The following is a 25,756-nucleotide window of genomic DNA, read 5'->3' on the forward strand; positions in this document are numbered from 1 at the left end:
TGTTATTATAGTGCCTAAGAATCATATATGTCAGAATGCCTGGGTGGCTCAGTCGGTTGGGCGTCTGCCTTCGGCTGGGGTCACGATCCCGGAGTCCTGGGGTCAAGCCCCGCATCGGGCTCCCTGCACAGCAGGGAGTCAGCTTCTCCCTCTGCCCCTCACCCCGTTCTCGTGCTCTCTTTCATTCTCTCTCTCAAATAAATAAATAAAATATTTTAAAAAATAAATAAATAAAGGCCATATACAAGTCCAAAGCTAACATCATACTTAATGGTGAAAAGCTGAAAGCTTTAAAAAAAAGAGAAAAAATCGCCTATGTCCTCCAAGTTTACTTGTATTATGAGATTAAATTAATTTCTAATAAAATTAGAAAGATTAAAGCACAAATACCCATACCCTTCAACTATCAGCTCTTGGATTAAAGCCGTGATTAAAGTGTCCAAATAACACAGATAATGAGCATTCTAAATTAGCTATAAGTCACATGATTTTTTTCTCCCTACACAATACAGTTAACCTCTCTGAAAATATTTTGCCTAGCTTATAAATTAATTTATAGTCCTTAATACACTCCAGCTGAGTAGTAAGAAATAAGCAACCAATAGACCTGGCTACAAGTTAAAAATTAGCCCTAGATAATTCTGACAGCATGGCCTCACAAAGAACTATTCACCTATTTGCTCTGAGAAAAGTAACAATTTATGTCAGAGAAGGGATAAAAAATGCTGATCTCATGGAATTCACAGCATAATACAACTCTACAGAAATGGTTTTTAAAAAAATAATATACTGATAAATGTTTGACATTATTTATAAAAAGAGTTCAAAATAAGTTTGGCTCAAGGCTATTGTTATACCTATTTATTCCCCCAACAGTTTCTGGTTTTTTTTCCCTAGTTTTTTTTTAATAAGTTGTCCTATTTTATGTTTTAATCTATTAAATTCTAATCAAACTGTATGTATTCTTACATTTTTCAAATGATAAATATAAACAAAAATGGTAAAATATCACAGCAATATTCTAACCAAAAATGCTTTCAATAATATTAATATTAATAAAGTAACTAAATAACTAAATAACTAAATAAAGTAACTACAGTAGAATTCTTAGGAGAAAAGCCAAATTATTATACCTAGTTTTATTCATTTGTAACCTGGAATTAATATATTCCCTTTCCCAACTTTTTGTCATTAGTGGCCAAAAATGAACAGAAATCTATCTTTTTAATATGAAATTAAATATATTTTGGGGTGCCTGGGTGGCTCAGTTGGTTAAGTGTCTGCCTTCAGCTCAGGTCATGATCTTGGGGTCCTGGAATCAAGCCCTGCGTCAGGCTCCCTGCTCAGTGGGGAGTCTGCTTCTCCCTCTGCCAATCTCTCTCAAATAAATGATAAAATCTCAAAAAAAAAAAAAAAAGATATTTTACAATAGGACTGTTTAGGTATGCATAAATAAGTCATGGACCACTCAGGACCACGCCAGGTCTATTGGTTGCTTATTTCTTACTACTCAGCTGGAGTGTATTAAGGACTACAAATTAATTTATAAGCTAGGCAAAATATTTTCAGAGAGGTTAACTGTATTGTGTAGGGAGAAAAAAATCATGTGACTTATAGCTAATTTAGAATTTTGTGGATTCCTTTTTAAATAAACGGTTATTTTTCATAACCTAACCATAAATTAAAACTACTTGATTCCTTTGTTAATGGCTTTCCCCTATAAAGTACATTAACTTCTTCTGGAGTCTTAAACTCTAATACATGCAGATTATTATTAAAGGTCCCAGTTGTCTCCCTTCCCATAGAATTCTTCTTCCTGCTGAAACAGGAAAACAGACAATAAAATGCTGCCGTATCTATATCGCAATAGAAAACTTGGTTTAAGCAACTCTGTCTACTTTAATTCTAACATATCAAAAAGAAATAGTTACCCAAGGCATATTTGGGACTGTCTACATCGCTTTCTACTATCTGAATTCACGTTGACAGGTCTTAGAATACTTCCACAACTTTAAGGAATCCCTAGTGCATTTCTTTTCCATAAAAGAATATACATTATAAATTTCTGTTCAACTGTTTTTTTGTTAATGGTAACATAATTTTCAACACTATAAAGACCAAGTCTTATATGACTGGCTTCAAACAGTTAAAATTCCCATTACCTATATATACAATAAGTGTATAAACAGTAATTTCTTATTTTGATATTTTAACTACATTTTAGTAGAAATACTTCCTTATGACTACAATCTAATACTAGCAACACTATTCAAAGACAAGTAATAACCACTCCTAACCTCCTTAATTTTAAGACCCTTGGATTAACCAAACACGAAGAATCATTTACACTGAGAAGCCTTGAGAGAAAATAAGTGGAGAAGGAAATTCATCAAAAACAAGCTGACACAATAATGAAGGGGAAAAAATGAAATAATATCAATATAAAATTCAGTCTCCATCAAAGATACACATATACACAAAACCACCTCAGGACCCTTGCACAAGCTGTTCCCTCTTCCTGGAGCACTTTTACCCCAGATAACAGCATAGCTCACTCCCTCACCTCAAAGTCAGCTTCTCAGTGAGGGATGCTCTGACCACACTTCATAAATCACAAACCAGCCCACTGCACCCCCATCACTCCTAATTCCCCTTAATGTTCTATTTCTCTTCCACTGAACTTACCACGTGCAAGACTACAGGGTATTCTTATTTTGTTTATTCTCAGTCTTCCTCTCCTCCCCAGTAAAACGTAAAGCCCACAAAGGCAGAGATTTTTAGTCATTTTTGTTCACTGATATATTCTTAGTGGCTAGAAAAGTGCTTAGAACATAGTGGGCACTCAGGAAATATCTGCTGAGTGACGACTAAATGAAAGAATACATAATTATGAACATAATGAATAGACCCAAAGCAATGTATTTTTGTGTTCCCACTGGATATCAGGTGACTGAACCTGACTTTAATTAGCCAAGAGGTCATATAAATAAGTATATACATAGGGATGCAAATTACTCTACATTTTCCCCCTTTAACATCTCAATCAGTAACACATAATTACCTGCATCTTCCAATAGAGCACAGAGCAATGGGATCACCCACCACAGCAACCAGGGATTGTGCTCTTGTGATGGCAGTATTGAGAAGTTTGTAGTTAGATAAAAAACCATAATCTAAATCCTCTGTGGAATCTTCCAGCAGCTGCTCTTTCTTTTTAATCGGTGTCTGTTTATGTTTACAAGTATGCCTTGTACGTACTGTACTAAGAAACAAAACTCTGAACTGTTTTCCTATAAAAAAATAAATAAATAAGAGACTTAAGACAAAGCATTTCAGTTTTTAAATGTTATTGCTAAGTAACAAGTGTCCGTCAGAAACTGAAACTCCTATGTCCTGCAGGTGGGAATGTCAAAGGGTATGTAAAACACTCTGGAAAGTAGTGCGGCAGCTCCTAAAACAATTAAACATAAAACTAAAACACAAAATTAAATTTAAGCATAGAATTAACACAGGATCCAGCAATTCCACTTCTGGGCATTTACCCAAAAAAAACTGAAAGCAGGATCTCAAACAGATAATTTATATACCCATGTTCATAACAGCCATTAGTCACGGGGGCAAAAGGTAGAAACAACCCAAGTGTCCATCGACAGATGAATGGATAAACAAAATGTGGTGTATACATACCATGGAATATCATTCAGCCTTAACCAACTGAGCCACCCAGGCACCCCTATCATTCAGCCTTAAAAAGGAAGGGCATTCTGACACACGCTGCAACATGGATGAACCCTGAAGACATTACGCTAAATAAAATAAGCCAGTCACAAAAGAACAAATACCACAGGACCACACTTATATAAAGTACCTAGAGTGGTCAAATTCACAGAGAGAAAGCAGAATGGTGGTTGCCAGGGGGAAGAGGGAAGTGGGACAGGGAGTTATTGTTTAATGGGTACAGAATTTCAGTTTCACAAGATGAAAAGAGTTCTGGAGACAGATGGTGGTGATGGTTGCACAACAAGGTGAATGTCCTTAATGCCACGGAACTGTGGCATTTTACGTATTTTTGAACTGGAAAGACACTTTCAGAATGAACACATAAAAATGGTTAAAATGATAAATTTTTTAAAATTTAAAAAAATACTATTGCTGGAACCAGCCTTAATGATTATCTCATCTAAGGTCCCACTCAACACAAGGACCATTCCTTGAAGCAAGGTCATCTAGCCTCTCCCTAACCAAAGGCCGACACAGCTGATTGCATAAGGAAGGCTTACTGAGACTCTAGTTTGCACAACATTTTTTCTTCTGCTCTTCCTTTTTTTTTTTTTTTTAAAGATTTTATTCATTTATTTGAGAGAGAGAATGAGATAGAGAGAGCATGAGAGTGGGGAGGGTCAGAGGGAGAAGCAGACTCCCCGCCGAGCAGGGAGCCCGATGTGGGACTCGATCCCGGGACTCCAGGATCATGACCTGAGCCGAAGGCAGTCGCTTAACCAACTGAGCCACCCAGGCGCCCGCTTCTGCTCTTTCTTATAGCAACACATCTATTTCCTCATTCTGTGACAAATCTACAAATTTCTGAATACAGTTTTAATATCAATCTTCAGTCTTCTCTAGCCAAACAACCCAGGTTCTTTCAATCATTTCTGATTCCCCCCACGTGGCAGTTTTTAGACCATTACTTATCCTAGGTCTCCTTTGGGTGCTTCCTATCTTACTGGTAATATTCCTTCTAAATGCAAGCCCAAATGTGCACTCTCACCATTACCATTTAACATAGTACTGGAAGCCTTAGCCTCAATCAGACAACAAAAAGAAAAAAAAGGCATCCAAATCGGCAAGGACAAAGTCAAACTTCCACTATTTGCAGACAACATGATACTCTGTGCAGAAAACCCACAAGACACCACCAAAATAATGCTAGAACTAATACATGAATTCAGCAAAGTCGCAGGATATAAAATCAAAGTGCAGAAATCTGTTGCATTTCTATATACAAAAAATGAAGCAGGGGCGCCTGGGTGGCTCAGTCGTTAAGCGTCTGCCTTCGGCTCAGGTCATGATCCCAGAGTCCTGGGATCGAGCCCCGCATCGGGCTCCCTGCTCCGCGGGAAGCCTGCTTCTCCCTCTCCGACTCCCCCTGCTTGTGCTCTCTCTCTTGCTGTGTCTCTCCCTGTCAAATAAATAAATAAAATCTTAAAAAAAAAAAAAAAATGAAGCAGAAGAAAAAGAAATCAAGAATCGATCCCTTTTGCAATCGCAGCAAAAGCCATAAGATACCTGGGAATAAACCTAACTAAAGAGGTAAAAGATCTGTACTCTAAAAACTACAGAATGCTTATGAAAGAAATTGAAGAGGACACAAAGAAATGGAAAAGCATTCCATGCTCGTGGATTGGAAGAACAAACGTTGTTAAAATGTCTATACTACCCCCCAAAAATCTACACATTTAATGAAATCCCTATCAAAATGCTACCAGCATTTTTCACAGACCTAAAACAAATAATCCTAAAATTTGTATGGAACCACAAAAGACCCCAAACAGGCAAAGCAGTTCTGAAAAGGAAAAACAAAACTGGAGACATCACAATTCTGGATTTCAAGCTATATTACAAAGCTGTAGTCATTAAGCAAATATGGTCCTGGCACAAAAACAGACACACAGATCAATGGAACAGAACAGAAAACCCAGAAATGGACCCAAAACTATATGGTCAACTAATCTTCAACAAAGCAGGAAAGAATATCCAAAGGAAAAAAGACAGTCTCTTCAACAAATGGTGTTGGGAAAACCGACAGCCACATGCAGAAGAATGAAACTGGACCCCTTTCTTATTCCATACACAAAAATAAATTCAAAATGGACGAAAGACCTAAACGTGAGACAGGAAACCATCAAAATTCTACAGAACACAGGCAGCAACCTCTTCAACCTCGGCTGGAGCAACTTCTTACTAGACATGTCCCTGGAGGCAAGGGAAACAAAAGCAAAAATGAACTAGTAGGACTTCAAGATAAAAAGCTTCTGCACAACAAAGGAAACAATCAACAAAACTAAAAGGCAACCTATGGAATGGGAGAAGATATTTCAAGCCACATATCTGATAAAGGGTTATTATGCAAAATCTATAAAGAGCTCATCAAAAGCAACACCCAAAAAACAAATAATCCAGTTAAGAAATGAGCAGAAGACACAAATAGACACTTTTCCAAAGAAGACATCCAGATGGCTAACAGACACACGAAAAGATGCTCAATATCACTCATCATCAGGGAAATACAAATCAAAACCACAATGATGGGGCACGGGGGTGGCTCAGTCGGTCAAGTGTCCTACTCTTGGTTTCGGCTCCGGTCATGATCTCAGGATTGTGGGACCGAGCCCCACACTGGGCACCGTGCTCAGCAGGGAGTCCGTTTGAGGTTCTCTCCCTTTCCCTCTCCTTCCCACTCCGTCCCTCTTCCCCACTCAATACTCGCTCTCTCTCTAAAATAGATAAAATCTTAAAAAAAAATCAAAACCATGTACCTCAGACCTGTCAGAATGACTAAAATTAACAACACAAGAAACAACAGGTATCGACGAGGATGCGGAGAAAGGGGAACCCTCTTGAACTGTTGGTGGGAATGCAAACTGGTGCAGCCACTCTGGAGGTTCCTCAAAAAAATAAAACTGAATTACCTTACGATCCAGCAATTGCACTACTAGGTATTTACCCAAAGGATACAAAAATACAGATTCAAAGGGGTATAAGCACCCCGATGTTTATAGCAGCATTATCAACAATAGCCAAACTATGGAAAGAGCCCAAAGTCCATCAACTGATGAATGGATAAAGACGATGTGGTACACCGCGCGCACGCGCGCACACGCGCACACATACACACACACACACACACACACACACACACACAGAGGCCGGAATATTACTAAGCCATCCAAAAGAATGAAACCTTGCCATTTGCAATGACATGGATGGAACTAGAATGATTATTCTAAGGGAAATAAGTTAATCACAGAAAGAAAAGTACCATATGATTTCACTCATATGTAGAATTTAAGAAACATAACAGGTGAACATATGGGAAGAGGGGAAGGGAAAACAAATCATAGAGACTCTTAACAACAGAGAACAAACTGAGGGTTGGTGGAGGGAGGTGGGTTGGGGAGGGGCTAGATGGCAGATGGGTATTAAGGAGGGCACTCGGTGTGATGAGCACTGGGTGTTGTATGTAAGTGATGAATCACTGAATTTTACTCCTGAAACCAGTATTACACTATATGTTAACTAAAATGTAAATAAATACTGAAACAAATGCCCAAATTCTGAGGGATCTGGACAACACATGATATAGAACTATTTTGTCCCCATAACCTAAAACTGTATTACTCTTACTATTGTATATTCCCATGAAACCTAAAACTGTAATTATACTGGACTTTTCCAGCACTCACATGATAGTGTTGCTACATATATTTAAAAGCACAAACTCGGGGCGCCTGGGTGGCTCAGTCACTTAAGCATCGGACTTCAGCTCAAGTCACGATCTCAGGTCCTGGGACTGGGACCCACATCGGTCTCCACACTCAGCAGGGAGTCTGCTTGTCCCTCTCCTCTCCCTCCACCCCTGCCCGCCCCTTCTAATAAATAAAATCTTTTCAAAAAAATAAAAGCACAAACTCTATAGCAACTAATTACATGAAGGCAATTTAAATGAGCTCCTGGTAACTATTCACTTAGGAACGTCTATAGATAAAAAACAAACTGTGCCTTTAAAAATGCATTTAAACAGAATATGCTTGACAGGTTCAAGTTTTTGAAAATCTTTATGAACAAATCAGTCTTCAGATACAGTACAGTGACAGGAGGTGGCACACACTACTGTGATTGTAACTATTGCACACAGATGTAGTGTGTGGCATTCACACCATTATGGTCACTGAAAAAACCCATTTGTTCCTGCTTCTTTCATCTGGTTATAAAGATGTATTAAACACGTAAATGAGCTTGACCTTTAATTGCCAAATTTGGCATTAACGAATTTGGTATGAAATGAATACACAACTGCTTGTCCAGAAAAAAAGATCTTGAGAATTAAGAATCAAATGTGCACACACTCTAAGATTTAAGCATCTGAATAACTTAGTTCAATGAATACTTACCTTGAACATTTAGCACCCTTTCTACATTAACATCAGATAATCTCTTTTTTCGAAGTTCAGCACGTATCCTGAACACTTGATCAGCATATGGCGTCACCACACCAATACTGCCATCATCCAACTTCCCCCACGCTACTGGCCACTTCCTTCTCAACTCTTCCACACGTTCCACCACTTCGAACACCTTTAAACAAACACACATATGCATATTAAAGATAGCGTAACTGAAGCAAATGTATAAAGGATGCCATTTTAGCAAATGTCATTTAAAAACTACCTCTAAATAGGAGTAATGCTTTGCTGAAACAAAAGGAGAAAAATTTTATGTACATTTCAAACAGTAAAATTCTACCCAAGTAAAATGCACCCAGGGAAAACATGAATATCAGACACAATGTAATGGGCAAATGGCCTTCATCCTTTATCCAGCCTCCATTCTTAAATGGGGACAGGTTCAATTTCCTATGTGGGGAGGAGGACAAAGATAGGGCCATGAAACTGGCAACCCCATCTACGGAGTCAGGGAAGCAATTCCCCACATTCCCAAGATTTCTCAGTCCATTCACTCGATACGAGGCCAGTGAAATGAACAGCCAACTGAAAGAGTCCTAGAGTCAGTGCCACCATTAAGTCTCAGCAGTACAAGATCTAGCACTGTCACCGTCCCCCACTGATACAACTAAGCAAAGCAGCCAACAGCTAACATAACCACAGTTGGGACTAAGACAAATCTGAATTGGAGAGACACTTGGACGATTCACTGCCTCCTAGTAATACAAGTTTGCCCAAGCCATTTAATTAACCTTACAATAAGGTAACACCATATTCTACCCAACTGAATTTATTCAATCTATTTTAATACAATGAATTGATCGAAGTTTCAATGCTTGGAGCAGTGGAGGAAACAATGATTAATAAAACATGTTCCTTGCCTGCTGAGAGATTGCTGTATATTTAGAAAACAGATTCCATATATATGTATGTATATTCCATATATATATATATGAAAACGGTAGGCTCAACAAAGGGTCAGGCAAGACTCTAGGAGCATAGAGAAGAAAGCTGGTTGTTTTTTTTTTTGTTTTTTTAAGAGTTTATTTATTTATTTGAGAGAGAACGTGCACGCTCACGAGCAGGGGGAAAAGCAGAGGGGAAGGGGAAGGAGGGGTAAAGAATTTCAAGCAGACTATGCACAGAGCCTGATGTGGGGCTCGATCTCACAACCCTGAGATCAAGCCTTGAGTCGAAACCGAAAGTCAGAGGCTCAACCAACTGAGCCACCGAGGCGCCCTGAGAATAAAGCTTTTTAAATGTATTTTAAATAACATTATTTAATATTTGTTAATAATATGTACTTACATTTACAATGTTAAATATACTTAATAACATTTGACAGTATTTTTATTTCTTTCAAGAACTTGAGGATTATCAGCTAGGATTCACTTCTCACTGCCAGATACAAACTCAATGAATGACAGAGGTATGTACTAGAGTCTCCCTATTGTCACAATGATTTAACATCAAGTGCTTCAGATATATAGACTGCCCAAGGGTTCTGAAGAGTAAACTGGACTGAAGGTATGGCGCTCTCACTAGAAGGAACAAGAAAGGTGGGCCTGAGTCTACTGCAATAAAGAATAAGAAAAACCTATCTTCTCCCATTTTGTTAAATATGGGGGTAGATGAAAGTTGGGGAGACACCTCTACTGCCCGCCCCACCCAAACATACACACAGAGTTCCTACCACTAAGCAATACAAAACCATTTCTCCACCTCATCCCTCTGTGAAGGGATGCCTAAAACTGAAGTCAAAATACATAGACTTCGAATGGTGATATAAGGAGCTTGGGGAAACTTCTCTCCCAGACAGACATCTATTAAGCTGGTCAAAATTTGCAAAGTCTCTGGAGATTGATCAAAAACTTTACAAGAAATTGAGAAGCATTTATTCAACAAAGTGTATAGAAACTCAGTAAGAAGAGGGAGGCCAGGGCATTCAAGCTAGGTACTGCACCCATCCCCACACAGCTCTTACAGAAAGGCTATCTCAGTAGCTGAGAGGCAGTTCCCCTCTCCCCTAGCTCCCTGGGATGAAAGAGTTACTCCAGGTGGTTTGGGCAGCTGGTGAGCATCAGATCCCATTTTCCACAGCTCTATGCTGCAGAACACCTATACTGAACAGTTAACAGCAGTTGATTTTCTTATACTGCCTTCTAACTATAGACCTCTGATCAATTTTTAAAAGGAAAGATGAATTACCGTTACACAGTAAGACCCATTTCTTTGTAAATAAAATGAGTAAAGCATGGGACTCAAGAGAAGAAAGGGAAATGGAGATCACAGATCAAGACCCATTCCTCTAATGACCAACCAAGCATACCCCCTCCTCTGGGTTTCCTGAAGTCCAGAACTCCACTCCCTTATGACAGCCAGAACCTAACCCCAGAGTCTCTGGCCTGCTGGCCCTTAAAGACTTCACCAGGTTTTTGTCTGCTGCCTGACCATTTACCCACGTTCTCTAAACTTAGAAAGTCAGAAACTATAAGAGAATCATACAGGTCATAGCACATAATGGCTTAGCCACACTGTCATCTGGGCCTGTATAATCTCTCCGGAGCACAGGATTCTGCAATTCAAGCCTTACTCATTTAAAACAATAACTCATTTGAGGGGCGCCTGAGTGGTTCAGTCATTAAGTGTCTGCCTTCGGCTCAGGTCATGGTCCCAGGGTCCTGGATCGAGCCCCGCATCAGGCTCCCTGCTCCGCGGGAAGCCTGCTTCTCCCTGTCCCACTCCCCCTGCTTGTGTTCCCTCTCTTGCTGTCTCTCTCTCTCTGTCAAATAAATAAAAAATAAAATCTTTAAATAAATAAAATAACAACTCATTTGAGTATGTACTATGAAATATAATCACAGTCTATTTTAGTCAGCTAACAATAATAATTATATGAAAATAATATTGGCTTTTCTTTTAAACGAAGTAATGTATTTTGTATTTTGTCATAAGAAATGTAAATCAAGGGGCGCCTGGGTGGCTCAGTCGATTAAGCATCTGCCTTCAGCTCAGGTCATGATCCCAGGGTCCTGGGATCGAGCCCCACATCGGGCTCCCTGCTCAGTGGAGAGTCTGCTTCTCCCTCTCCCTCTGCCTCTTCCTCTACCCCTGCTTGTGCTCTCTCTCTGTCAAATAAATAAAAAATAAAATCTTAAAAAAAAAAAAAAGACATGCAAATCAAATGTAATCAAAATGTAAATCAGTTTTTGTTTCCCACAGGAGACTGATCTTAACAAATCAACGGAATACAAGAAGAATAAACTTTACATGCTATTTTCATGTAAATGACATACAATAGGACGTCAACCCAAAATCGTAAATGAACAGTCAACAAGAATTGACCATGTGACTGTGAAAATGTCAATAATCTGCAAAAGAACTAAGGTACCTCTGCATTATTATAAAAAGCTGTGCTATTTTTTTCTTGTACATCTTCCCCTCGTGCTGTAAAGAAAGTTAGTGGGTAGAAATCCTTGTGTGCTGGTTGCTTTCCACTGGCCATCAGTTTGCCCTCATAGAAGAGCTCAGAGGTGTAACTGCCAAAAAAGACCAAAATAAATAAATAAATAAATAGTGATTTATCATCAAAATTAACTTTATCCATAAGAAAAAAATTATATTGACTATAAATTATAGTCAACTCTAATAATGCTGCTTTATGTCCATGATTAATTTTAATTCAAACACCTAACACCTATGAGGGCAAGACTGTCCCCAAAATTAATCACAGCAATAACAACAGAGTAGGCTCCTAGTATACCATTGCTAAATGAATCTGGTCAGATGTGAAGCCAGAATATAGAAAGAAAAGGAAGAAATGACAATAGTCAATACTAGATAAGAATCTTGCTCTATGAGGAAATTGCTAGCTATTTTCCTGGTTAATACATATTTTTATTTATATGGATCATTTACTTACACATGCAAACACAAAGATATATAGACACTGAAACACATACAACCGAAGGACATTCAAGTCTTCAGCTGCAAAAAGAATACTTTTTACTGATGAAAAATACTAAGTACTTGATTCATTACTGACTGCAGCAAATGACTGGCAACAATAAGGAGAACCACATTTTGAGAGATTGATAAAAGCCATAGTTAAATCTAAATTTATTTTTATATCTATCTTATTGTTTTCAGAGAAACCTAAAAATGGTTTTCACTGACTAACATAATCAATATTACTAAATTATACTAAACTTTAAAAAACTAAGTTTTTGGTGGGGTAATGATGGGAAAGGAGCACAAACGGGCTTTCCAGAGTGCTGCTAATGTTCTGTTTCTTCATCTGGAGGCCGGGTTACATAGGTATGTTCAATTTGTGACTGTTCATTGAGCTGTCACTTAGGATATTTTTACTTTTATAGAGGCATACTGTATTAAATAGAAAACTTTAAAAACTTTATGACTAAGTTTCATGGTTTTTCCTTCCTTACTTGCTTCCTCCCTTCTTTCCCTACTTTTAAAACAGATTCCTTATATAACACAGCCAGACATAAAAGAAACTACTATGTGTTCTGTCAATGTATCTGTTTATTACCTCATGTAGTTTTACATATATATTACATATTTAGTCACAGGAAAACATCATAACTGGTAGAAACTAAAATTTTAGTTTCCAGGATTGCCTATTCTGTGAAAAATTGCAGCTGACCTTTGAGGTACTCTTTTTCAGAAATAAAATTTAACATAATTTGCAATGCTAGGGACACCATGTAACTGTGCTGGGAACAGTCTGTCCCTCGTACCAGTGCCATACAGAGTTCGCACCCACCAGACTGCAGGAAGTGTGATACAGAAGGGGCAGTTCACACCTACTTGATGATAGCTTCATGGGAGCGGTAGTTCTCACATAGGAGGATCCTACATGGAAACTCGGCAGGGTAATGCTCATAGAGTCGATCAAGTAATGAAACATGAAGGTTTCTCTCCCTGGCAAACTCGCTGTAAACAAAAGGACTGAGCTGTAACAGACAAACATACAGAGAAAATTTAACTAAATATGCAAGTAGCACTTTTTTGACCTACTTATAAAAAAATCCACTACGCTGAAACCTCTAATGTACTAAATCTCAACATGCTGAATGCTGGAATAAGCAGAATCGAATATACTTTCTCTGAACAATTTTACTACTATAAAGAACTAGGCTAAAATTTCTAACTTTTCATTTCAGTATATCAACAGTAGCACAGAGTTTCTACACATAGATTAACAAAGAGCTCCTCCAACATAATAATAAATAGCTATTACTTCACTAACTTTCAGAGATGCAACCCACTGCATCACTGGGAGAGTTAATCAGTTATTTCACTAAAACCGATCAACTATTTAAAAGGGTGAGCTGGAAGGATATACAGCCTATGACTAAAAAATTTAATTTAAGGGCGCCTGGGTGGCTCAGTTGGTTAAGCGACTGCTTTCGGCTCAGGTCATGATCCTGGAGTCCCCGGATCGAGTCCCGCATCGGGCTCCCTGCTCGGCGGGGAGCCTGCTTCTCCCTCTGACCCTCCCCCCTCTCATGTGCTCTCTCTCTCTCATTCTCTCTGTCTCAAATAAATAAATAAAATCTTTAAAAAAAAAAAAATTTAATTTAATAATCAGTAAAATAATGCTTTTTATCTCATAAAGTATAAGGAGCCATTCTTGATCATACCTTTGATGACTAAAGAACAAAATTAAACTACTTTTGGCAAAGAAACAAAAACAGAATTTCTTCCTCTACATTCAGCTCTTTCCTGGATGTCGTCAGAGCTACAATACTATATAGGTTCAATCCTGGTTACAGCAGAAGAGAAAGAACTTCAAACTGCAACTTCGTAAAACAAAGATTAATACAAAAATTCTCTCTCTCTTTCCTTATATAGGTACTGAAATACATAAAATCAGACACATTCTTTGAGATGTGGGCTATCATTTTGAATTAAGTATACTCTGTTTCCTATGATGGCAAAAAAAAATCAACCCTTCATGAAAACAAATGCTAGGGACAAGAACTGGGGAACTGTAGGAAGGATAACTTAAGTTTATTTTCTAAAGAAAAGTAAAAATCAAATAGTCACACTCTAGAAAGCTCATCTTCAAATTAAAAACATGAAAATTATAACACTGACAGACTCATTCATTCCACTCCCTATTCAAAGAAGGAAAAAAAACAGTGGGATAGTAATTTTCCTTCTGAAAAAGCAGTATTTTTCATTATTAGTACAGAAATATTTAAAGTACTTAAACTGTAATACATAGCACAATCTCAGAGGACGTTTTAGAAAACAGAATATTAAACATCAAAATATAATTAGTAGTTCCTTCAATATGATGACTCAGAGGGCGCATACCTGCATGTGGTCGCCAGCCAAGACAATCCGAGTGTTTTTAGTTGCTAACGCTAGAGGCATAATGGTTTCACACTCCATGGCCTGGGCAGCTTCGTCTAACAGGATGTGTGTAAAAAACCCTACAAAGCACAGTAATAAACACAGTAAAGCAACACACAGCAGCAATAAAGGCAGCAGCAGTTCTTTCCTTTTCTGCTAAGGCAAGAGTTCAGTGGGCTCATTTCAGAGTTACGAGTACTTGTAATGCCAATCCTCAATTTAGAAAATCGTTAATTTAAATCATTATTTAAAGAACGGAGATGAAAAGAAAGAACTATTCTACCCAATAATAGATATGAAATGGCATCTGGTGCTAAGGACCCCCCAGAGGAATAGTTGACTGAATACATATAAAAAAGATGTTTGAAGGGGCGCCTGGGTGGCTCAGTCGTTAAGCGTCTGCCTTCGGCTCAGGTCATGATCCCAGGGTCCTGGGATCGAGCCCCGCATCGGGCTCCCTGCTCCACGGGAAGCCTGCTTCTCCCTCTCCCACTCCCCCTGCTTGTGCTCCCTCTCTCGCTGTGTCTCTCTCTGTCAAATAAATAAAAATAAAATCTTTAAAAAAAAAAAAAAAGATGTTTGAAGTACAAGATAGCAGCTTTTCATCAAAAAAGAAGGGCTGGCAACTAGACACTGATAGTCCTCTCATTATTTATGTGACGAAATATCAAAAATAAAACAATGGCAGTTTATAAGTAACTTTAGCTTTACCATACGTATTGAACAATAAAGAAAATCATACCTGAAATCTAATATAAGGGAGAAAGTTATAATCCAACCTTGACTGAAACAAAGAGGTTATCGATTAGCAATTCACTAATTTGATTATTTAGGGGTGTGTGTGTGTGTATATAAAATTATTTAGTCTAACAGCCTACCCTGGCTGAAAAACAGAATCACCAGTGTGCAAAAAATGACAGACAGATGTCAAGTATCTAGAGTAGGAGGCATCTCACATCTTGAATGCTATTGCCACTCACCCTGGGGCACAAGATTCTGTGTACAGAAGGGAGGAGAAAGTCCTTTTGCCCTTAAGTGGGGGGAAAGAGGCAAAAATCTCACGGTCTCAATGTGGAGAAGGAAAAAGTTCTCCCCTATGGCCAATACACCGAGTTAGGAAGAAGGGGGCCTTCTTTTTACTAGCATAGCAAAAGAACAAAATAGTGTCTCAACAGAATGACAAAGTTATAAAACTCTCTGGATTAATTAGCCTCCTCTGAGGAGGGCCCAAGAACTGAACCTCTATTGCTATCCCTATTTCTATGAATATCAGCAAGTTCCAAACCATTTTTTATGCAACTCTGTAATGCAACTTGTTTTTTGGTTGGGAACCTTCTAAATCTTACTAACTGGCAGTAATAACCACCATCATCATCCATTCATACAAATGGTTATGGTTGATAATGTAAGTATTAATAACTGTTGTCTATTTCCTGACAGTGGCCTAAACGTGATAGACGCTTGGGCATTTTTCTCCCTGTTAATGAGACTGTGTTTTTTGTTCTACAAAACTAATTACTTAAAAACTACTGTTTTCATTAGATAACAAGTAAATAGAGCTAGGCTTGAATCAGGAACTGGATAGATCATGAAACTGTTACAGCTATTGCTTAAGCTAGTACAGGTAACTTGAATTAACCAAACGGATTCAGCCTGAGCCTTGGTTTTCTTATCTGTCCAAGAACCCTCCCTCCAGAGGGCTGATACAAGAATTAAATGAAATCAAATATAAGCAATGCCCAGAACAAAGGACATAGGCAACTTCTAAGTTGTTCTTCCATGTTCTTGCTCTTCAAAGCCATTCTTTACTTCCCCACAAAACTACACTGTTAGGAGGTTTGGGCATTTCATCTACGTGGCAAATACGCAGAGTATAACCATGAAGTAATGAGACTGATTGTTAAATAAACATACCAAAATTTACATTTCAAATAAGTGTTGTTCCATTCAAAGAAGTCAGTTGGGAGGAAATAGAACTCACTCCAATGATGCAGTCACTTGTTCAAAACATTTTTGAAACTCTGCTTTTGTAACTGCCCTCACCAGCCAGCTATGAACTGCATGCACAAGAAAATAAGTCTCATTACATGAGAGGCACGTCTCTCTTTTTTTTTTTTTTTACCCCTAATGGTATTGCTCAATTTGATCACCTACCTTATTTACCAGACATGTCTCAGAAAGATTTTGAAGCTTTTCTAAAATTAAATCTACCCCCAAAAAAGAAAGTTTGGCCACCATTCATTCATTTAAGATAAACAGAGGTTTATCAAGGGCCTCCAGGTATCTATACCCTGGGCCAGATGCCAGGAATTCAAGGTGAAGAGAACAGTATCTACCTTCCAGGGACTCCAATGTGCAAAAGAATCTGTCACTGGCTCTGAAAGCAATTCCAAAAGGAGAGAGCAAAAAAGTGTTGAGCAATGTCAACCATTATAATATGGCAGTAATAAATGAATATTCTTCCAAAGCAAGTACCTTAAAGTGGTACCACTTTTTGATGGTTAAGTTCTGCCATACTTATCAGAATTACTTGTCACCTTTTATCTGTACTTCGTATTAGTTTGATTTTACAGATTCCTGTACTTAAATATAATAATCTTAATAGTATGTCTTAAAAAAACCTATCATGATTGCTATCTCTACACTGTGTAACACAAAAGCATTTTAAAGCAAAAACTTGAGAAAATCTTAAAAAAAAAAAACCAACACTATCCAAATTTGAATTTTTCACATGACCAATAGTAAGTAAATACCATCTGATAAGAGAACAAACAGAATAGTGGTCACTCAAATGTCTGAACTAGGGGTTGACTTTTTTTTTTTTTTTTTTTGGTAAAGGGCCAAACAGTATATACTTTAGGTTTTGTTGGCCATACAATCTCTGTTGCATCTACTCAGCTCAGCTACTGTGGCACAAAGGCACCCATACATAATAAATAGGTAAATAAATGGGCATGGGTGTGTTCCCTGCAATAAAACTTTATTTACAAAAACAGACAACAGGCCAGATTTGGCCCACAGGCTATAGTTTGCCAACCCCTGGTCTAAACTGAATGCAGAAACCCTATGCATTTAGAGACACCCTATCTGTGTCTTGAGTCAGCATACCAGGTTCAAGGTCCAACTGACAGAGGTACTGGGAAGTATTCAATGTAACAACAACCACTCGGTGTTTAAGAATATCTTCTTTCTGTGGCATCTGAAAGGTGGAATGTGCGCTCGAGATCAAACAGTACTGATGCACAACTGGGTGGACAGTCTTTACCCAGCGATTTCTGAAATATACCCTATAAAAGAAGATAATATTTCCTGTTTATATTTATTAACATCTTACCAGCATAATCAAAAAATTAACATTATTATATTAAGACTGCCATATCTGAAAATTAACAAATAAATCTGGTAACCATTAACACTCTACTGAATTAGAATTTAACATACAACTGTGACTATGCCCTACCAAAAAAGGATTCAAACAGAAAGCATATATACTATCATAAAATAAATATCTAATTATTTTTAAGTGTTCAGATTAATCTTACAACAGAATGACAAACAGTTTCATAAGCACTATAGTTTTTTCAGTTCAAAAGATTCCCATTTGGGAATTACTTTTTTTCTAGAATATTCTTACAAAAATATACTTAATTCATATTGTAATTCTCTATGCTAAAAAAAAAAAAAAGTGAATTGCACACCTGCAACAGAAACTTAAAAGTTATCTGCATTTCACCTCAGAATTCTTACACCCATGTTTAAATCTAAAGGAGATTTACCTAAATTATCTAAAGGAGATTTAAAAATAAATTTAAATTTTGGACAATCAGAAAAATCTTAAGAAAGACCATCTCTTCCATTAATTGCAAAAGAAAAATATTAATAGGCCTCATGCAATAGACTACTAAAATGGTACAGAAACAAGGCATCCATCCATCCACCCACCCACCCATCTCTAACCCACTCACATATAACAAAGATCTACTGGGTGTCTACTATGCTCCAGCACAGAGACAAATCACATGGTTTCCCAGCTTTCATAACGGCTTTGATTTACTCTGATTTTAATGGAAAGCTATCAGAGAGTTCTGACAGGGCAGTCACATGATCTGACTTATGTTGGTAAAGGACCACTCTTTCTCTGGACAGAATATATAGTTTGGGGAGCTGGGAGGGGGAGGGCTGGACAGTGGTGTGCTGGTAAATGCTGAACAACCAGCTTGGAGGGTAGGGGTGGAGCAGATCCGTAGTGTTTGCTGACTTCTGTGGTGTAAAGTCCACTACCATGGCCAATTTCAAGCTACCAACATGATGTCACCAAACATGAACTTGGGAAGACATGTACATGATTGGTTCTCACAAGCCACTACAAGCTGGCTGCAACACACCACCGACTGGAACAGAGGCAGGGGCAGCGGAGGGAAACAGGGAGACCAGCTAGGAGGTTGTTGTAAGGGTCTGGACAAGAAAAAAATGACAGCTTGGACCAGGGGTGGTAACAGGAAAGATGTGAAAATGGCTGGATTCACTACACATTTTGAGAGTAATGCTGACGGGATTTAGTGAACCAGATGTGCAATTTAAGAGAAAGGATGATTCTGTGCCTTTGAAACTAGATGAACGACAGTGGTGTTTACAAAGATGGTCAAAGTGAAGAACAGATTTGAAGTGAGAACAGAATTCAGTCGTGGACAAATTCAGTAGCAGACATCCATGTCGGGATAGTCAATAAGCAGGGGGATGTATAAGTCTGAAGTTCAGGAGAATGTCTGGGACAAGAAATACACAATTGGGATAATATTTAAGCCTTGGGACTAGATGAGAGCAGCTGGAGAATAAGTGTAGATAAAAAAGAAACTAGTTGGGAGAATGACTGATGGTTACCCCAACATTTAGAGGCAGGGAAAAGAAGGGGAAACAGTAAAGAAAACTGGCAAGAAGCAATCAAAGAAGTAAAAAAGAACTCAGGAGAGCATGGGGTCCGATCAAGGGATACAAACGTCCATGTTACTAACTCTTTTGGATATTCTCCAGGCCCATCACAGTACTTGACTATTAGCAGCATCCAGCCCTGTGGTTGTTCCCTCCTTGCAACACTCTCTGCCCTCAGCTTCCATGACTCAACCTCTCCTTGCCTTCGTTCTTCCTCTCTAGGTTAGAGTTCCCCTAGGCTTACTCATCACACTCCTCTTCTCGGGCCCTATTCTCTCCCTGCCCATCTCAGCCAGGCTCATGACTTCAATCACCACCAGTACTCTAGTGACTAACACATTTTTCTCTCTCCAGCCAAGACCTCATCTCCAGAATGCATATCAACTTTTTATTTAACATTTGTCTCCTTTAGGATATTTAAAAGGCAGCTCAAATGTAATATGCACAAAACCTAATCTAATGATCTTCTAAAATGTATTCTCACCTTTCATGATACACTTAAAAACTGGTTATTACTTTTAAGCGAAGCAAAAATATATATATATAAATTAGAAAAGTAAAGAAATATATTTTAAAAGCATTACTCTGATAGGAAGGACTGTAAACTTGGTAAAAGTAACCAATATCACTTCTAAAAGATGCAAAAATGGGGGTGCCTGGGTGGCTCGGTCAGTTAAGCGCCTGCCTTCGGCTTGGGTCATGATCCTGGGGGCTGCATCGGGCTCCCTGCTCAGCAGAGAGCCTGCTTCTCCCTCTTCCCCTATTCCTCCCCCCGCTCGTGCTCGCTCTCTCTCACAAATATATAAAATCTTTTAAATAGATAGATACAAAAAGGTTAAACAACATGTTTTAGGTTTTAATAAAAAATAATTAGATCAGCAAAGCGGAATTTACTTTTATGTAAATGAAAACTCTCATTTTACAAATTAGCTGAAAAAAATCATTTAAAATTATGATTCCATTAATATTAACTAAAATATGTGCATTTAAACACAGAAATTACTAGAAACTAAACTCCAAAATGTTAGTAGTATTTATCGCTGTGTGCTGAGATTACAGATAATTTTATTTTCCTCCTTGTTCTTTTCTATATTTTCCATACTTTCCTAAATGAAAATTTCATTGTAAAACTGGAAAAATGGTTTTTCAAATTACTCATTAATACTAATGCCAAGCACCACTTTGCCCTCAAAGGAAAAATAAAACTTGAAGTTCTAAGTCTCACTACTGACTTTTTTTGCAATTACCTTGGAAAACCACCTCAAGTTGAAGCTACTAAAAAGAAAAAGTTTGATCGTTAAGCCTATATTTCCTTAGAAGTACAATATTCTGGTGCTGACTTCAAAAAGTTTAAATATTTTCTTGGTGCTTTCATTTTGTGCAACATTTAAGGCAGACACTGTCTATAAGATAAGATTATTTAAAACACAACCAACATTTTTAAAAAACTGCAGAATAGGGCGCCTGGGTGGCTCAGTTGGTTGAGCGACTGCCTTCGGCTCAGGTCATGATCCTGGAGTCCCGGGATCGAGTCCCGCATCGGGCTCCCTGCTCGGCGAGGAGCCTGCTTCTCCCTCTAACCCTCCCCCCTCTCATGTACTTTCTTGCTCTCTCAAATAAATAAATCTTTTTAAAAAAATAAAAATAAAAACTGCAGAATAGTGACAAGTGTCACCTTCAAGCTCATAGTATGAAATGTGACACCGATTAAGTAATTTACATATTTCTAGGAACAAACCATCCACAGATCCCACATGAATTATGATTGTTAGAGTAGGAGATTGCCTGAAATTTTATTCATGTATTGAATTCATATAAAATAAACCCCCCAAAATGTTATTACACAAGATACTACAGAATCAGAAAGACCTGATCCCAGAATAAAATCTATTACTCTGAAGATCTGTATAAAACAACAAATACCTTCTATTTGCCCAGAAAGCAATAAATATACTCTCTCTCCATAGATAACCTCCATCTACTAAGTAATAAGTCTGCCAGAACCAGATACCGATCTTCAGAACCACACACAGAAACTGTGTTTTCCTCTCTAGTCCGTCTTAAGGTCTACTAATTTAAATGGAATAACGAAATATAATCTATAATGGTTTCTAAGACCTCCATCCCCAAATATTTTAAGCTCAACTCCTGGCAAGTAATAGAATTTTATACATTTCAACCATTAAGTGTGTATATTTGAACATATGTACTGTATTAAACTATTTAACGTTTATGACCATTTTCACACTTTATGGCATTTACTGTGGCCCACTCTAGACTACACTAAGCAGAAGGCAAACTCTTCAGCCGTCGTACACCACAGAGACAGCACATCTTCAAAGTCACACGCAGACACTTAGTGCCCCCTTGTGTTCTTTCCCCTGTATCCTGGGACAGATAAAGCTCTCCCCAGAGTGCTCAGCCATGCTAATTTCCTCTATCCCATCTCCCATACCTCTCATGTTTGTTGTCCATCAGGATAATTACAAATTAGTCTGAGTACAGATGGTTCTAATAAATTTTAATAATTCAGTGCACTATCCTCCTAGGAAATACATTTACAAGTTAACACCATTCCCAAAGAGAAAAACCACGGTGAAAATATAGGACCACAAAAAGAAAAGATTTAGTAAAAGTCAAGCCTCTTCTTATTTTATTCTATTTACTAAATGAAATAACTAGAAATTTGTATTTAAATACTTTTCCAGCTTTCTGACTGAACCACTCTTAAGACTTACGGAGAGGTGAGATTTTCTGCTAAAGAGCAAGTTTCTCTATCTGGGCCACTACAACTACACACGTACCCTACTGAGACGTAACTTCTTATTCTACACATTTAGACGCACTACCTATTGGATTATAACCTTCAAAACATAATTTTACGTGGGAAAAGTTAAACATAATGCTAGTCACATGGTAGATGTGAATCAACAACAGTTCTTCGGGCCCAAATAACAAATGACCTATCCTAGGTCAATCAAGATGTGAGGGGGCTTTACTTCATTGCTTCCAAGCCCAAGCACACCATGACAATTGAGGCTGTCACAGTTCCTACGTACCACACACATATACAAACATAAACACACACACCAACAACAAAAGCAAACGAAACACCTCCATTAAAGTAAGAACACTCATAGCAACACTGCTACTAGCTACTGAGCTTTTACTTATGACTAAAGAAGATTAGAATCTGAAGCAAACTAGTTACTGATGAACACCACATTTTCATTTATAGCGATTGTATATATGTGATATTTTCTTATTAAATACAACTGGATTCTACTTAAAACAATTATTTCTGCTCTAATTTATCTTCCAGAGTGAAAACAAAGTATGGCATAAAAACTTGTGTTAGCAGGCCACACCACGTTTTTCTCTTTTGTTCTTTTTAATGCAATTGCAAAATCATTCAAATGGCTTTGGTTGTGGTTATTAAGAATTAAATAGCGTAATCTCATTTTTCCATGCCTGGACTCAACTAGAAATAAAAAGTTAGTGGATTATGATTCAAAAGTGTGGTTAGAAATTAATTTGTAAGCAATAATTGTATTCGAACAACACAGGGCATGACATTATTAGTTTGTAAAATGGCAAAACTAAACATTAATTCATATAACAATGAAAGCAAATGGTGTATAAACAACCATTCAATGATTCTTTATTGTTTTCTGAAGAAAAGGATTTTATTCCCCCACAATCCGTATTTAAGTACATTTCATATCCATATACATTTAAGACGACCTTTCTATATCAATGTAAACTTTTGACGCTTTGTTTCTTAAATGACTGCAAAAAGTTTTAAATACCAGTCAAATACATTTTGTTGCAGAAATCATATCAATATTTCATGCTTCTCTAAAGTGTAGCTTCTATGAAATTACCTGCATGATCACAGTCAAAATTTTATATCTACTGCATGACTACTCTGCCATGCAAAATATGCTGGAATTTTAATTAAATTTGTTAAATAAATCATATTTATATTATTTCATCATAGTATCTTTTAGAGGTACACATCAAAATTTGCTCAGATTGCAACAACATTTTTACATACAAAACTTAAAAAAGGATGTCTTTCTCTTTACTTAATGTTTAAGAAATGAATGTGGTCAAAGATTTTTAAATTTTTCCTTAATTTTAAATGACTGCTTCAAAAGGCATCACCTCCAAATGCCAACATACAGTTAAAGATTTTGTGTTCTTCAAGTTACTAAAATCTTTACAGACACCTTTTCTTAAGAATAATAAAGTATGATACAGATACATAATAAGCCTTAAAAAATACCTGAGAGGTCTTGCCTGGGGATTGCCTGCTTCTACATATGGATGTAAATAATCCTTTATGTAGAGGTCAGCAGCACTATTAGAATGGGTGCAAATGAGGATCCTGCTGAAATAAATGGTGCAAATAAAAAGAATGATAAAACACAAAACTACTCAAGCAGTATAATACCAAACAAAAGCAGGGGCCATCTTAATATCATACATTTCCCTCAACCTACTCAGCAATCTCCAACATATTACTCAATGATGTTTTCAGGAAACCATTACTCTTTAAGCTGTAAAGGAAACAAGTTCCCCCAAATTCTTTTTAAATCTATCACACAGAACATTTTTTACGCACCCAACTCTTTTGGCTATAACATATATCACAATTCCTTTTGCAGACTTGGAATTTTGATGGCTATTTAAAAGGTATCATTCTCTACACTGCCAGTTTTTAAAAACAGTATGTTTTAAAAGAATTCAAATTTTAGTCCTTTGGGGTTTTGGTGTGTGTTTTTTTTTTCCCCCACAAGCTGAATTAAAGTGGTCTTGCTAGCCTTAGCTTTGTACTCACAATAAGGACAGAGGCCTTGTGCCCTAATGATGAAATCGGAGCACACATACCACCATCTCACCTCGTCTCCTGCTGCTGGAGTATGTGCTTGACAGCCTGAGCTAGAGTGAATGTTTTGCCTGTCCCATAGGGTCCAATGATGAGAACAGGAGGCAGCTGTATTGAAAGTGGAGTTGTAATGGCCAGAACAGCCTCTTTCTGTTTTGCATTTAGCCGAGGATCCAACTGCTCATCCCACTGTCTACAGAAAATAAAAATTTATTTTAAACACATGCACCTTATAAATAAACAAAACACAACATGAGAGAATCCTAAATTTTACTGAACCATTAAAAATACTGAAGAAGCAGAGCATCTACAAAAACAAATGCTTATTCTAAAACTTCTTTTCAGAAAACTACCCAAGAGAGTCAGTGCAGGGTGCTTCACTATGTTAATCAAACCTCACTTTAATTACTTTGTCCTATTCCAAGTACAAAAAAAGATTTTTTTTTTTAAGATTTTATTTATTTATGTGACAGAGAGACACAGCGAGAGAGGGAACACAAGCAGGGCGAGTGGGAGAGGGAGAAGCAGGTTTCCCGCCGAGCAGAGAGCCAGATGTGGGGCTCGATCCCAGGACCCGGAGATCATGACCTGAGCCAAAGGCAGACACTTAACAAGTGAGCCACCCAGGCGCCCCTCAAAAAAGATTTTGATAACTAAAGAAAGCACACACACTTCTAGTCTAGCTGCTACCAAGTCTATAAATAGTAATGGCAATGTCTCAAAAATTTAATTTCCCTCTGTTACATAAAAGGATCAGAAAACTTTTTTTCGGGTAATAAAGAAGTATTAGTTTCTTTGCACATCAAGTAAAATGCAAAAGGGAGACAAACCGAATTTCAAATTCTAGGCCACTGAAGCTCTCTTTAGTGAAGTTTAAAACAAGAGGCAAAGAAAAAACCTGTATGTTCCTGGTTAAGAGATATTAAACCTTTACGAAGTTCTTAAGTCAGAAAATAGCAGTTTGGTTTTTTTTAAAGGTATCAAAGAGGGGCAGGTGCCTGCGTGGCTCAATCAGTTAAGCATCTGCCTTCAGCTCAGGTCATGATCTCAGGGTCCTGGGATTAAGCCCCAAGGCAGGCTCCCTGCTCAGAGGAGAGCCCGCATCTCCCTCTCCTCCCTGCTCGTGATCTCTTTCACTATCTCTGTTGCTATCTTTGTCTCTCTCTCTCAAATTATAAATAAATAAAATCTTTTTTTTTTTTTTAAGATTTTATTTATTTGACAGAAAGAGACACAGTGAGAGAGGGAACACAAGCAGGGGGAGTGGGAGAGGGAGAAGCAGGCTTCCCGCGGAGCAGGGAGCCCGATGCCGGGCTCGATCCCAGGACCCTGG

The 25,756-nt window shown here is 37.8% G+C and overlaps 1 protein-coding gene across 1 annotated transcript in view; it reads right to left on the minus strand.

Annotated features, from left to right (window-relative positions):
* The window catches only part of HELZ (helicase with zinc finger), a 164,269-nt gene that overhangs the window by 54,098 nt on the left and 84,415 nt on the right, over positions 1-25,756 (minus strand). Inside the window, exons 17-24 of the mRNA XM_081805952.1 lie at positions 24,437-24,616; positions 23,821-23,925; positions 17,712-17,890; positions 14,565-14,683; positions 13,050-13,195; positions 11,614-11,761; positions 8,172-8,355; positions 3,062-3,290 (exon numbers count right to left, since the gene is read on the minus strand). Coding sequence (XP_081662078.1) covers positions 3,062-3,290; positions 8,172-8,355; positions 11,614-11,761; positions 13,050-13,195; positions 14,565-14,683; positions 17,712-17,890; positions 23,821-23,925; positions 24,437-24,616 — 1,290 coding nt within the window. The remainder of the gene's footprint in view (positions 1-3,061; positions 3,291-8,171; positions 8,356-11,613; positions 11,762-13,049; positions 13,196-14,564; positions 14,684-17,711; positions 17,891-23,820; positions 23,926-24,436; positions 24,617-25,756) is intronic.

The sequence above is a fragment of the Leptonychotes weddellii genome, chromosome 15, assembly GCF_054177405.1.
Source record: "Leptonychotes weddellii isolate Sample4059 chromosome 15, ASM5417740v2, whole genome shotgun sequence".
Taxonomy (NCBI): Eukaryota; Metazoa; Chordata; class Mammalia; order Carnivora; family Phocidae; genus Leptonychotes; species Leptonychotes weddellii.